The 15,203-nt window shown below is 40.3% G+C and overlaps 1 protein-coding gene across 4 annotated transcripts in view; it reads right to left on the reverse strand.

Annotated features, from left to right (window-relative positions):
* The window catches only part of LOC122538968 (5-hydroxytryptamine receptor 2A-like), a 171,995-nt gene that overhangs the window by 29,844 nt on the left and 126,948 nt on the right, over nt 1–15,203 (reverse strand). For all 4 annotated transcript variants that reach the window (XM_043673505.1, XM_043673502.1, XM_043673504.1 and 1 more), the window contains one exon: nt 2,174–2,307. In XM_043673505.1, coding sequence (XP_043529440.1) covers nt 2,174–2,307 — 134 coding nt within the window. The remainder of the gene's footprint in view (nt 1–2,173; nt 2,308–15,203) is intronic.

The raw sequence follows: 15,203 nt of genomic DNA on the forward strand, positions 1-15,203 counted from the left end.
CCTTCTCCCCCTTCCCCCTCCTCTCTCTCCTTCCTCTGAAACTTCATCACAACTTCGTCTGAATCTCTCGTTCCAACTTGTCCTCCTTATCTTTCCCTCGATTTCCTCTTTTTCTCTCTTTTGTAAAGTCAAACCAGTCTGTCGTACCGAGTTCATAAAGCGAGTGTTCTCTTCGAGTCGAGACGAGAGTTCACCACGGTTAATTCACCGTTAAGTTTCGCGAAATATAATCGCCGTGCGAGCTGTATCGAGGAAGAACGATCGTCGATAGCCAGCCTTCTCGAAGCACGAAGCACGGTAACTCATCCGCACGCTCTCGCGCGAATATTAAATAGACGCAACGTTTCCAACGCTGGGAAATGAATCCTTTATTCCGCGCGTACCTTACGTTCTTGAATTCCGCCAGCCGCTTATCCGAGATGTAAGTTCTCGAATAGTTGTAGAAACCTAACGGCGGGCACGCGGCGCGTCTTTGTGCGGGAACACAGCTTGGAATTTCATCAACACTGTAACGAGAGCTGGCCATCGTGATTATATATTGGGAATATTTGGGGCCGATCTGAAAGTCTGTAATGGATAGAAGCTAGGTATTCGAGTCTATGTCTAAGAAATTTCGAATATTCGAGAAATTTAAGACGAAAATACGAAACACATCGACCGAGAAAATTTGGAATTATCGTCGATACATCGTCGACTGCGAAGGAAATGTAAATTTCTGTGAAAAGATTTTTCTTTATTTTCATTTTTACGCAAAAATACGTGAAACATCCAGAGATTCCATTTCTTTAGTGTGCAGTCACGAAAACACATAAAATTGCGTCCTTGACACTTAACTTGTTCCAGGTTTTTGTTTCCAACTAATTTCTTTTCCAACTTCTGTACGCATTTTCTAAATTTCGTCAATATAATCGAGATAGTTGCGCCTCGTTGCAACGTTAACGATTAACTGGAGAATGTTTTATGCAACTCGCCCATTCCCATGGCCACTCATACGCAGATTCGCGGGACGAGTCGGTTAAATTACACGTAGCTTGTCGAGATATACGCGGTAACTGAATTTTCGATGAATTTTCTGAAAAATTCTGGCCACCAGGAAAGAGATTAACGAGCCGGGCTCCCTCATCCTTCGCCGTTTTTCGGCGAAAAGCGTTCATCAACGCTTGAAATTAAAATTAAATTCAACCTTGCTCGGCCATGCGAACGCACGAAATAGAAAAATTTCAATTAGAGACGTTTAATGAAATTAGAAGCACGATCCATTATTAAGATATTATAAGTCTTTCTCTCTCTCTCTGACTTATGAAGCTTTCAATTACTTCCCAATTACCTTTCGAAGACCGATTTAACCTATTTAAATTTTCGTTAAACAAGTAGATAATTTCCAATTCTTGAGATGCAAATGACTTGCTTTCATAATTTTTCATTCGTCGCGAGGAGATAAATGTAAAAGTGTGATTTCACCGTGGGTCAGTGTTAATAGTGTCCCCGTGTTGCATAAAACACACCGCCTGTTAAAGATTTAGTGTCTTGTATGAATCGTACCTCGAACATTACGTGCGTTGCGTTTACTCTGCCGCGTGACGGGATTGTTTTAACTCATAAATAAACTGCGGATGTTTATGCATTTATGGAAGACACGCATAATGCATACCGTGTCCAATTTAATGAATGAATATCTCTGCTGTAAATATGCTTTCTCCGTCAATAATTATATGCCAGAATAATTCGCTGCTAATACTAGGGAAGCTATATCAAGTAAATACGCGCGTTGGCAAAAATTTTCATACCTCCCTTTAATTATCATGCGCTTTGAATAACTCGAAAAATTGAAACGTTCAATCTAAAGAAAAAAAAAAAAATTTGCCCCGCGGTAACCGGGGCAAACTATAATATATATAATATATAGTTATTAATAAATATAGTAATAACTATTTTTCAAAATTTAATGTACTATAATATATTACTATATTACAGTACATCGTTACATTTTGGGAAGTATAATTCTTTTTCTTCTCTAACGTGTTAAATCAAATCTGGTTATCAGTATGAAAACTGTCCACTGTCCAAGAGTCAATTGCACGACATTTACGATGACACGAGTTTTCCGAAATGTCCGTAATTTACTTGTAGTAGTAAAAAAAGAAAAAAGTAAAAATCCAACAGTTCTCGATACCTCGTAAACTGCACCGAGAGGCATGACCAGACAGGCGACCATGAGATCAGCGACGGCCAAACTGACGATCAGATAATTCGCCACCGACTGTAGATTCTTCTCGAGCAAGATCGCCGCAATCACGAACAGGTTCCCTGAAACAGAGGAAGATTGCTGTTAGAAAGCGAATATGGCTCCTCGCGGTAACCGACGATTTAAGCAGCCTGGATGATCATTCGTCGGGAAACTGTAAACCGGAAACAGGCTTGTCGGAACGGAATTTGATAGGCATTTCACAGTCCGTTTCATCAGCGTGATGAAATAGACAAGGTTGCCTATCCACGCGATTTACCGGCGCGCGCTTTCAGGTGGCTCGTCGCAACTTTTAGGTTCGCAGGCAGCCGCTGTTTTAATCGCTGATCCTGTTAGCTACGCCTCGGTGTCCCCGAGGCTCGCGTAAATAATTCATAAGCTGATTACCGAGGATTCCCGAAAAGCACGAGACCGGACGATCCACCTGCGTTCCATTTCCCCGGCGAAAATTCCGCGTATCACTTTCTTCGGTTGATCATTCCCCACGTGGACGCGTGTCCCTCGGAATTTCAATTTTTCGAGTTTAATTAATATACCCAATATGGGATGGGAATTTCTAAGAATTCGTTATATTGGATATTTTCAAGTACGAAATTGCAGAGAATTGCAACAGTGTGTGATAAGTCACGAGTGTCCTGAACTTTGTCAGAATGTTCCAAGTAGAAAAAAAATAAATAAATAAATAAATTACGACTAAAATATGCGAAGTGTAACTCTTATTTGTGACGATACAATGATACTATATTATACAATGATGCAACGATATTACACGAGATATGACAGAATGAGACACGATGCACGATGCATTATAGTATAACCTTACACTTTTGTCAACGGAATAATTTCAGTGACACAGACCAGAAATCGTCCGCCAATTCGCGATACTCCACGAACAAGAAGATGTACATCCATTGTACTGTGCTTTAGTGACTTAGTGAAAATTTCGTCGAGTCCAAAAGTTAAATATCGAAGCACGTTCGACTGAATTCGCCATCTCTGACTCCTCATACTGCGGAGCGAGCAAAATGCTCGACAATTTTCAGGCTGAATTGCCCCGCAAGTCAACTTCATCAATCTTCGTTATCCTTTGAATTTCTGTTCCGCCGGCGGATAGCGGTTACACTTGAGCTAATTATCCGCAGCCAGTGGCGAAGGTATTGCAGGTATAGCTTTCATTTGTCAGCAAACGTGGGACGTTGAAGCTAGGGCAAGCCGGCTTGTTACATCCCGGCGTAATTAGTCTTTCGACGCTGTCGCCGCTTTGAAGGCTTAGCAAACGTTTTGACAATCGTGTAATCAGTTTATTCGTCCGCCAGGGACTGCACCTTCAAACAAGACAGATGCGCGCGCGCACACACACACACACACACACACACAGAGGCACGTCAGCAGGTAGATTCGCTGAACAACCATTTCACCGAACATGTTCATTTTCTGCCTGTCTATCTGTTCAAACATTTTTCGTTCTTCTCTCTCTCGCGTGCGCGTTTTTTTTTTTTTTTTGCAGAAAAATTAATTTAAAACACGACACGACGCGTGTCGATCTCTGTCCGAGCGAGCATACGACGAGCAATTGACGTAAACACTCGCCGCGGAATAAATTCTGGCGAAACGTGAAACACCCGAGTTCGCAGGTACCTTTCTATTGAAAATTCACCGACGTATCCGTCGTTTGCGAAGAATCGAGAGAGCTCGGAACGTCGTTTCGTGAAACTTTAACATCTCAATCGAAGAGAGACAAGAGTCAAACTTGAATTTCAAATCTTTTCGTTTCACGCGTCGAAAGCTATTGAAATGATTCATCGAGGGCTCGACATTTGTCCGCGATCCGAAAACTGCGTTCAGTTGTCGGCCGACGGGTAGGTAAATTGGTTTTCTACCGCGGTTGAAATTTGTTTGTGACGGTTCATCGGCGTTTACGACTGTCACGAGTCGCGTAACGCGATTTTTTTCTACTCCATTTAGGCGGCCGGCGCTGGCTAATGACGTGGCACCGGCCGCGTTTGACGCAATAATTTTTACACGGTGCCGTGGTTTAAATCTCTTTTTACGATTGTCGATCTCTCTCTCTGCCTTAATGGATGGATATAAAATATACGTTTGCACTGGCTGTCGCTGGAATTGCTGTACAATCGGATCCCGGCGAAATTTAGCTTGAATTTCACTGAGAATCGACGATCAACTTGAATAAGAATCGAGCCTGGTACACGTGTGTTTCAAACATCACTTTCCCCAGAAACGAAGAGTCTGATGAAAAAAATTTGATTCCGAAGAAAGAATTCCATCGATTGGATTTGATATATATATATACATACATTTAAAAAAGTATCATTAGAAAATATTAACTTCACCAAAACACTATTAAAGGATGTCTGATAGTGATTAACATGCCCCTATATGCTTCATTACATTTTCATTTCTCTTTCGGGTAATTTTTCTATATATTTTCATCGAACTCGGACAAACAACAGATAAATAGTCTGACATTTAAATTTCTCGATTTTTTTTCGAAAGCAGAGTATTTTAAAATTAAAATCAAATGAAACACACGACGAAATAATAAATACGAAATCGACGAGATAAGAACAATTCAAACTATCCTGTATTATCCTTTTGGTTTCTTTTAGTTTCGTCACGTAGAATTGCTCTCTAGTCAGTCGTATCACGATTTTATAGTCTGTAACAACGAGAATCGTCGATCTGTCACACGCGTACCGGAAAAGTCTCGTTGAATCCGTGGATCGAATGGAACGCAGTTTCATCGTGCGCGTTCCATTTTTTTTCTTTTTTCTTTTTCTTTTTTCTTTTTCGTTTCCACGTGCATTTTTCTCTATTTCGCTCGTCGACTTGGCGAACTAAATCGTTCGAGCGACTGAGAAATCGTGCCTCGAAGCCATCACGAGCGTTTTACAGCATAAACTCGAGGAAAACGCCGCGTGAAACGTTTAATACGAATAAATGAACGGTGCTTGGCCAGGCGCTTTTCAAATTAACGCTTGCGTTTCTCTTCGTTTACCCCGGGGACGGTGTATTAAAATTATTCTTCGTTTCGGACACGTACGCTTCTCTGCCAGAAGAGATTTTTAGTCGAATTCGAGTTACGAGGCATTGTTTTTTTTTTCTTCCTTCCTTTTTCTTTTCTTCTTTTTCTTTTAGAACTTATGGCGTGGCGTAAGCTCGGTAATAAAGTCGGTAGAAGATGGCGAGCATCCGGGGTTCGGTTCTGCGAGGGTTGCAAGCTCGGTAGCAAATTTATTTAAATCTAGAGATCGCTCGAAGGTCGCGAGATTAAAGTCAAAGTTGTCTCGAAGATTCTGAACCGTGTGATCGGTGAGATCTGTTAAACAAATATTGAAATAATAATTTATTGAGAGTAACTCATAGATTCAGTGCGTTAGCAAGAATATACGTACATGTTCGAAGAGAAAGAAAATAATGTGTGTAACGATTAAAGAAAGAAACGTAATTGGTGTGAAGTTAGGGAATTTCAACGTAAATTTTTGTTAATTCTGTGAACAAGTCTGTGAATCGAAAGAAATTGCACATTTAATTTATTATAAATGATTTCTTTAGATAGATCACAGTCACTTGAAGTAACAAATGATGGATTGGAGGGCTTGAGAAATTTAAAACAATTGGATCTCGAAAGTGACAATTACACTCTCGATTGAAATAAATATTTTACATGGTAATACATTTAATCTGTAATGAAAAGAAAAAGAAATAAAAGTTACAATTAGAAGATTCTCGTTTCTACGAGAGAGCGTGTTTAAAAAGGTTTCTTTTTTTTTTTTTTTTTTTGAAAAAAGGGAGATTTATTTCAACTCTCGCCAGTTGCACGGACGAAAGAATAAACAACTGCAAGCATTAAAATAACATGCGTATTTCAATTTACTCGGAAAAGAATCACGCTCTTTCAACAGGACGATCTCCTCCCTTCGCCATTTCACTCTCAAAAACCACCCAAGTGGTTCAAAGACTTTCGCCTCTTCGCTTACAATCACGAGCTCGTCCTCGATCTTACCGCAGCTTTGTAAATAAACCAGGAAAGCCCTGGAAACACACACTTTCCATCTTTCATCCCCATTATGCGTTCGTATCCGTACTCGACGTAGCCTCTTTCGCGTAACAAGCAATCCAACGTCGTTATCCGCAATCCGGCGTTCGTTAGGCGCATTGAACCACGGTCGTTAATCGCGCGGCGACATTTTTCTTTTTTTTTTTTTTTTATATTACAAATGAATAGACGAGACGACGACGACGACGACGCGTTCCACGCACTGGGAATACTGAAAATTCGCGACGTGAAGGCTGAACGCTGGAGCAGCATACACACGAGTTTAAACGAGATGTTGCTGTTTCTGCTTTCAAGGCGAACTGCACGAACGCAGACGGAATACGTGAAACAGCAAACGGCGGTCGAGCCGGGCCGTTCTTCTTAAATTATTCAATGTTTCCTGCCGCGTGGAATACGCATCGACTTTTCCCAATCGGCTCGTCGCGAAGTCGATCGACTCTCTGGACGATTCGTGGGTGAAACGACCGAGAAATCGCGAGAATCAGAACGACCGAAAGTGGCGAGGGGACGAAGTCGGATGGAGGGATAAGAAAATTGCGAGCGGCGATTGTTCGATGGAAATATGAAGTTGGAGGCACGAGTAAAAAAACAAGGCGGCATGAAATGAATATACACTACCATTGTTTAAGATCGAGTGGACACTCGGGGATAATGAGGACGAAACCCTCGATCGTCGTCGGAAATTCACAGAGCAGCGTATTGCGACAGAAGAAATGGTGAAATGGTGATTGACTGAAATTCGATTCGAGGAAGAACAAGTATCTTTTAATGGAGAGCGGAAAGCGAGATCGAACGGCTATTGATTACCATAAGGGCAATTAATCGCAAACAATACGGCGAGGTATCGAATAGCCAATTCAATATTTATTGGACAATAACGCGCAGCTTATGGCAGCATATAACAGTATATACAACCATGGTTGAACAGTTTAAGCAGTTTAATGGACAATCACTCAAGTACAAAGGTTCGACGTGGCAATCGTATCGAAACAAAAATGTACCTGACAGCTGATATTCGATTGATTTTTGCTCGCAGATATAACGAGCCGAGCGCGCCAACATCTCTCTGTATGTGAAAGTGCGTAAAGTTTGCGACACTTACTTGCGGAAAGTTGGAAACTGTGTAGATTAATAGTTTTGAGAGGGATGATAAAATTATACGACAGAAAATGCGACAATGTTTTCAATGTTTGAGCAATTGTTCTCAGAGCTTGGAAACATTCCGCGGAACAGTAATTAGAGCCACAATGAAATATAGAAGAAACAGAATTCAATTCAAACGTTATATAAAATTCAAACGGTACGAAGCACGCGGGTTTCAACAGACTCTATAAATCAGTAATTAGAGTCTCGACAAAATGTAGAGGAACAACGAAATTCAATAGAGACTCCCGATGGAGTTAGTTAATAGAGTTCAAATAGCGCAGCTTGCGCAGTTCGAAAAATTCCATGAAACAGTAATCTCAATTGCACTAAAAAGAGGATAATTCGATGAAATCTCGATGAAACGTTAATAAAATACAAATAGCACGGCCTTCAGGGTTGAAAGAATTTCACGGAACAGAACTTTTAGACTTTTCTGACAGAATGAAAAGCCTCTCGAAATATCAGGAAAATTTCATCGCCGTGAAAAAAATTTTCCAACCATCATTCGCCACTCTCCACCGTTCCTCCGAATTTACGGTTAAGAAAAATTCACGTGACATCACGGAAGATGATGTGACCACGCTCTCTTCTTTCGCGAATGAAAAGGAGATCGAACGAAAAGAAGACAGCGCCGCACTATCGTGTGACAGCGTGTGAAAACTTTCGTCGCGCGAACCGTTTCGGTGATCGCCAAGCGTCCGTAAAATTACGCTAATTCCGACAGTAGAGCAATGTTCAACGGGCCGTTAGTTACGCAGTGAACTGTACTAATAACAGAATTTACAATCAGACAACTCGGAGAAAGATCGAAGGGAGGAGGAGTTGGAAACTACGGTTTACATATGAATATGTATGCAACGACAAGCAACGTCTCTCTTAGACTTGCTAGCCTCCCGGCTAATCGAGACACTTTTCTGCCTCGAGTCTAATCGCATTTGACGTTTCTGACACAGAGTTTGGAGCTTTGCGAATTGACCAGGACTAGGAAACTTCGTCCCTGCGGTCCGATTCAATTGGTACGCGATCATTAACGATGCAAAAGCCGGTTACCGGTTGTAAATAACCGAAACTTGGCCAACCGAAGTTTTCAAACCGAAACGAACTTCAAGTTGATTCTGATAACTTGATCGACCGGGTGAAATTCGATCAAACTAATCTTCACTCTGACAGTTCCCGACTATACGTGTTATTTTATTCGCGCTTGAAATCGTTCTCTCGAAAGGTATAAAGTATTATTTTGTTTTAATTATTGGCAAATCGTTTAGTATCAAAGGAACATTTCATTCGATAAATTGACGAATTTCGTTTCTTCCTTCCAGTTTGAATGGAGTAATCACCGGATCTTTATATTATTTTGCGTGTTCTTTAAACTGTAAAGAGAATTATTTTAAATAAACGCCACAGAGCGCGAGAAATATAGTAAGAACGAAAATTTTAGACAGGCATTTTGAAAATACTTTTTCTATTGCCAGAAAACAAGCTGTTTTCATTAAGGATTCTCATATTTTTGTAATTGATGCAAATAGATTTTTCTAATGAATGTATTGTTTCGCTGTAAAAGTTGTTTCAATATCCTCATAAATAATACCGGTTACATTGAACTGATAAAAAAAAGTGTGTCAGCTACGTGTTTTAAATTAAATTTTTGCTGGCCAATGATGACCAGAAGATCTAAAAGCTTGAACAACTATGCCATAGTAATTGGTTCCAGCAGAGTCGTTCCAATTAATAACGTTCTTGCCTTGCCTTTTTATTTAATCCTGTCTTTACGCAACATTTTCTCTTGATAATACTTCCTAGGATAGTAAACATTTTAGAGGTATTGAAAATATTTTTTTTCTTCTTTCGCGACTTCTTTGAACGGGAGGGTATTAAGCAGGAACTTTTTATTCCGCTGTAATCTTTAATAATACTTTCGGAAAGTTTCAGAAATTATTTCATCTCCTTTAACCACTACAGGCCATTACTTGGAACTATGCTTTCCTTTTTTCAATTCTACCCTCCTTCTTTCCTAGCCGTTTCTTTGCGCAGCGTTCTTTGAGACAGGCAGCTTAATTATCAAGACTACAACTCGTTGCAAAATTCAGGAAATTTAAATTTCTTAATTTTGCGAAAGTAACTTTCCTTCGTTCTGCGTTCGGGATGTTTCAATGTCCCAAAGACAAATTCAAAGGAGGATTACATTCAACTTTCAAATTGCAAAATTGTTGCAAAAATTCTTATCGTCCGAGCAATTTCTTTCTTACTCCCCAACTTGTACAAAAATTCCCCACAATTACAATTTTCATCTGTTCAAAACCATTTCTATTATATACTGATATTAATTCCAGTTCAATTCCAGAAATAAATAATTCAAATTTCCTATAATTAACGTAGAATTGTTAGAAACACAAAAATATAATTATACATTGTATATATGAATTAATATAACAATCAATCTAATTAATATAATAATTGTGTATGTGAATCATACATCAGTTCCGTTTCTGTGTTTCTAACAATTCCAAATTAATTATAGAAAATTCAAATTATTCACTTCAAAAGAAAGCCACAATGTTTGGCAGAATTTCTTCCAGGAACGGCCACCAGGTGTTAGAAAGCTTTTCAAACTACTTTTCAAATTTCTTAATCTGACTCGCTTGGAATCACCTGATCCCCAATATTGAATTCCACCCTCATCAATTTCTTTGCAAAGGAGCGTCTTGCTCGTCGCGACGCAATTTAACTCGGCCTGTGACAAGAAGAAGAAGAAGAAGAAGAAGAAGAACAAGGGGCAAAACGACAAAAGGATGTCGACAGAACGAGAAAGAAGAAGAGAAGCTTCTTCGAAGATATGAGTTGCGATCGCGAGCCAGCTTCAAATTAAAAGGATCTCGAGGTTCGTGGATCGATCGTGAAATTCGCGAAAAGCCAAAACGCGGGGAACGCGAGTTAGGGAACGCGAGATCAACGAGCCTTGCCTTGCAAGAGAAGGAATCCAAGAAGAGAAGGCAAATGTTCCGCCGAGATGCGAAACGAAGACCTTTTTCCGGGACGTTTGTTTAAGTCGGCGCCAGGGAGGGAGAAGGGAACGCGGAGAAGAACAGCGAGAATTCAGCTGCATGCTTCAATCTGACTATCATGTTCGAGCAGGGAATGTTGTAACGCGCCAGTGAACGTTCCACGGAGCCGGAAATAAATACGACAGTAAGTTTCCGGTTGGCAGTTACCGGCGAACGCTCCAAAGCACATCGCGCGGCGTCCTCCTACGCCCTGGATGTTCATTTCAGCAAGCGTATCGCCGATTCGCGGCGGAAACCAACGCCGGCGCGTACGTATGAAAAATCCTGTCCAGCCAGCCGTTGATAAATCCAGGCGTTAATCAGAGTGGGCCGCTCGTTTAGAGGGACGTTCGTTGATTTTGTCCGGCGCGAGGAGAGAAGATTTTCGTCCCCGACTCTCTCCGAGAGTCAGCGTGGCGATCACTCTCCACGAGCGGGACAATATTTACGCTTCAAGCCGCCGGTTTCGGATTTTTTTTCTCCTCGTAAATTCGTGAACTTCAGTTTATCCGTGAGATAAACTGGCACCGATTTATGAGACAAAGAGAGATATACGGTCTCGGGAATTATTCAACTGTACTTTTAACGAGACGAATTATTATTTGAAGTATTCAACGATTGCTTTAATGTCGCAACGAGCTATTCAGTTGATCGAATCCTTTAATATTGAAACTGTGGAATTTGATCGTTCACGTTGATCCGGCGAATTTTAACGCGTTACATCAACTTAACGGTATCGGGACTGAAATCTGGACAGCATTGAACGATCGTACGCGAACATAATGCTTTACGATCCTTTTCTATACAGGCTTAAATAGGCCGTACAGCGTGCTGGACGACTAAACTACCTTCTTTCTACTTGGCCGTCGCGTATAAAGAAGACAGCGGTCGATATAGGCAGCGCGTTTCTCCTTGACGTGGGAAAAACCATCCTCAGAGTACGTCATCTGTGTATATTATATACAGGATGGTTCACGTAAACTTGCACACCTGAAGTAACTTTTTAATTATGCGTCTAATGAAAAGTTGTATGCTTTCGAGGGAGGCAAAAAAAATGGCGTAACAATTTTTTGTGTGTGTTGATTTTTTCTGGCCACCTCTTTCCTTCAATTAAATTATATATTCCTTTCATTACAAATCGTAGGAATATTAAATTCCAAATAAAAAGTATTGACTCACGTTAGTCCTAAACCTGAGGAGATATTTTACGACGATTTATTTCCAAGATGAGAACTACGTGGTATTGACAAAAGATATATACACATATACACACACATATTCAGGAAAAATCGTGACTCCGTCTATATCGGTCTCTGACTCGGCAAAATCGAACCTGTCGCCTCGAAGCAGAAAAATTCTACGATTTGGGAAAATGGGATTAAAGATGAAGAAACGTTGTTCTATTGAAACGTTCTTATCGCGACGCGATAAGCGATGTTCTGACCCGCGAAACGGAAACCATTGCTATTATCCTCGTGGAAAGAACATTTCCGCCTTCAAAAAGGAATGTCAGAAATTAGAGGAAATCAGAGATTGGACTGGCGCCGATCGAAGGGAGAAACGTTTATACGCAATTGGCGCGATTTTTGAACGAAGTGTTACGCAATGAGAACTTTCAAGCTTTGCTCGCTTCGCGGCTTTCTCGATAGTGAGTGGTTGATTTATTTTGGGCAGAGAGATCGATGAATCGATCGTCGGTTCGCGTTTCAATCAGGTGCCCTATGACGTTCAATATTTGATCGTAACAATTTGCTAATGACGAGAGGAATTTCACTTACGAAATGAATTGATTAATAACTATTCGATTTCAATATGCCAGCGATGCTGACATAGTTAGTGTTTGATCGTTTCCGTACCAGATTATCGAACGAAACACGCGTTACACTTCTTAATTTTACAATGAAAATGATTGAGGTGAAATCTGATTTTCAATCGGTCTGGATTTCATAATTCCAATCGTTCGTTTAGCTGATGCCTAAAGAACTTTGCTCGAAAATAAAGTCCGTGCTTTCATTCATCGTAGAAACACTTGCAAAGTTATGTGAAACTTCTTGAGACTCTATTAGTATTTTTATTGACGAGATTTAAAGCCAAATTTGCATTAAAAAAAGTGACAAAATGCAAATGTACATACGTACATTTAACAAAGGGAATAATGAGATTTATAATTGAATAGCAGAATAGTTTAAATAATAATTACGATCGTACGTAATTGTGTACTAATGGAATTTCAAAATACTACGCAGCACACACGTTTACAGAAGAATTTCTTTCACTGCTATAATCAAATTTCCATAGTATTGTCCGAAGGTGCCAGTTTGAGCCAGAAATTAAAGAAAAAAAAAAAAAAAAAAGAAAATATCTCGTTAAAAGCGAAATGTCACGCGAATTTTCGCGATAGAGGAGTTTCGTAAGCAGATTACAGACCGGCGAAACGAAAACGACGAAATGAAAGCGAATTTGAAAACAATTGCGGCCCATTTAACGACCGAATTGCCATCTGGCACGGTGGCTCGGTTTTTGACCAATTTCGATAACCTCGTTCCCTTCTAATCGAATTTTCTTTTAATCTTTGACTCCCTCCTCCCATTCCCTTTCATTTCAGTCTTTGACTTCCTCTCTCTCTCTCTCTCTCTCTCTCTCTCTCTCTCTCTCTCTCTCTCTCTCTCTTTCTCGACTGAGAGTAGAGAAGAGAGGTTATCAGAAGATTGCAGATTCACTGGCAAAAAATGTAATTAATAATCCTTTCAAGGTGATCTGAATCTCGTTAGATAGTCTCAAAAACGGGAAATTTCAAGGATAAACTGTCCCCCATTTTGCAGATTCTGTTTTCCAGAAATTAAGTAATCTGCATTGCTCACTTCCAGATGATAAAATAAACTGTGGATAATCTTTACCTTCTGCAATTTCAGTTCTTTCGATTCGTTGAGCCGAAACGAATTTTATTTTATAAAAACGATCTAGATAACTCTAAATTTGAAATAGACAAACTTCATAACGGCGTGTAAGATTGAAGATCTGGAATTTGGAATAGAATTTATTGAACGTAGCGTTTGGAACGAAGTATAAACTATCAAGTTGAAGGAAATAGGTTCTCTTAATTAATGTCAGCATTAATTACCCCATTTTAAAGCCAGAATCTTACCGTAAGGTGATCTTTAGCGGAATATTTATTTATGCAATAGAACGCGTTAATTTACTAATTAATAGTAACATTCCTTGAGATAGAGAGTTGCAACGTTCAATTCTCGTTTCGCTGGCAAAACTTGTTACCACCGTACGAGAAAGAGATAGAGAGATAATGTGCAAACACATTCGCGCTGGAAATTCGTGACTTGTGGCTCGTAAAATTTCACTAATAATGCTAGTTCAATTCTGCAGCTGGACCCTGGTGTATTATCGACCGTTTTCGATACGAGCGTTAAATACGATCCCGCTGAATATTGGAGGTTTATTAAATGCTTCTGCAATTTATACGGAATAATACACCCGCGCTAAATACTTTGCAATTCCTACGCTGCATAATGAACTCGATTAGCCTGGGAATTAATCGAAACGTCCGGATTTCTCGCAGTCCGGGGAGGACTCGAGTTAAACGACACATAAATTAACACACTTGAAACGTGACATTCCATTGTCTTATAAAATCTTCAGCTCCGAGTCTCACGGAATTTATTACCGATTACTTCGATAGTTAATCGGCAGAGTGTTAGAAATGGAACGGCGTCGGCGTCAAAATGCTTCTGCAAATATCACGGGACAGCTCTGTGCGGGGAATAATAGATTCTTATTGGCACTCTTTTTCGGAGACATTAAACAGGCGTTCGCTACCCACAGGCGAAGGTCTCATGAAATTCTAATCGAACCATTAACTCGCGACGCGGCGCCCGATAACTCTCGCAGCTCGTTTCGTCGTCGTCGTCGGATCAGGGAATTTCCTCTCCAGGCGCTCTCTCACGCTACTTTTCCAAGTGCTTCTGCCGATTCTGTCCGCGTGAACGCGTGCAGACGTCACCGCGGTTACCCTTGTCAACCCCCGATGATACATCACGCGACATGGATACGCGTCGGCTTTAGATTAATCTCCCATTGTGCCGCAGCATTCACGCGATCCGCGAAACTACCAACCCTGACAAACCCATTACACCAGCCAAAACAGAGGTACCAGAGCTTACGCGTCGTAACTCGCTGATATAATAGTCGGAGGGAGAGCAATTAATTGATTAGACGATCGCAATGTTACCATTTATTGGTTTTCCGAAAGTCTGGTGGCTTTGGCTCGGTACGTCGAATTTCCTCTCGATGATCGAACGAGCTCAGTGAGTTTTCATCTGGAGAAGAAACTCGAAAAACGATTAACGTTGGCTAGATTTTGAATTACGTACGTTTCATTCGCGATCAAATTGAGATAGAAAGACGCATGATATTTAGGAAATTGGAATAATTGTGAAGTAAAATTTTGATAGTGAATTTGATACAGAGACTCGACAATATGAATGGAGAGTGGAGAGGTTAACTCTCTGTGGAGCGCAAAGCTGGATTTTAGATTACAAACAACTTACTAGGTGATTAAATTGTGGATATCCAAGAAAGACACGTGGATACTTAGGAAATTTATAAAAAAAACTTTGATAGTAAATTTACCCTATTTATACTACGTGTCGAAAACTTTACCGTTTTCGAATTCATTCTG

Source organism: Frieseomelitta varia, unplaced genomic scaffold (assembly GCF_011392965.1).
Source record: "Frieseomelitta varia isolate USP_RPSP 00005682 unplaced genomic scaffold, Fvar_1.2 scaffold_184, whole genome shotgun sequence".
Lineage (NCBI taxonomy): Eukaryota > Metazoa > Arthropoda > Insecta > Hymenoptera > Apidae > Frieseomelitta > Frieseomelitta varia.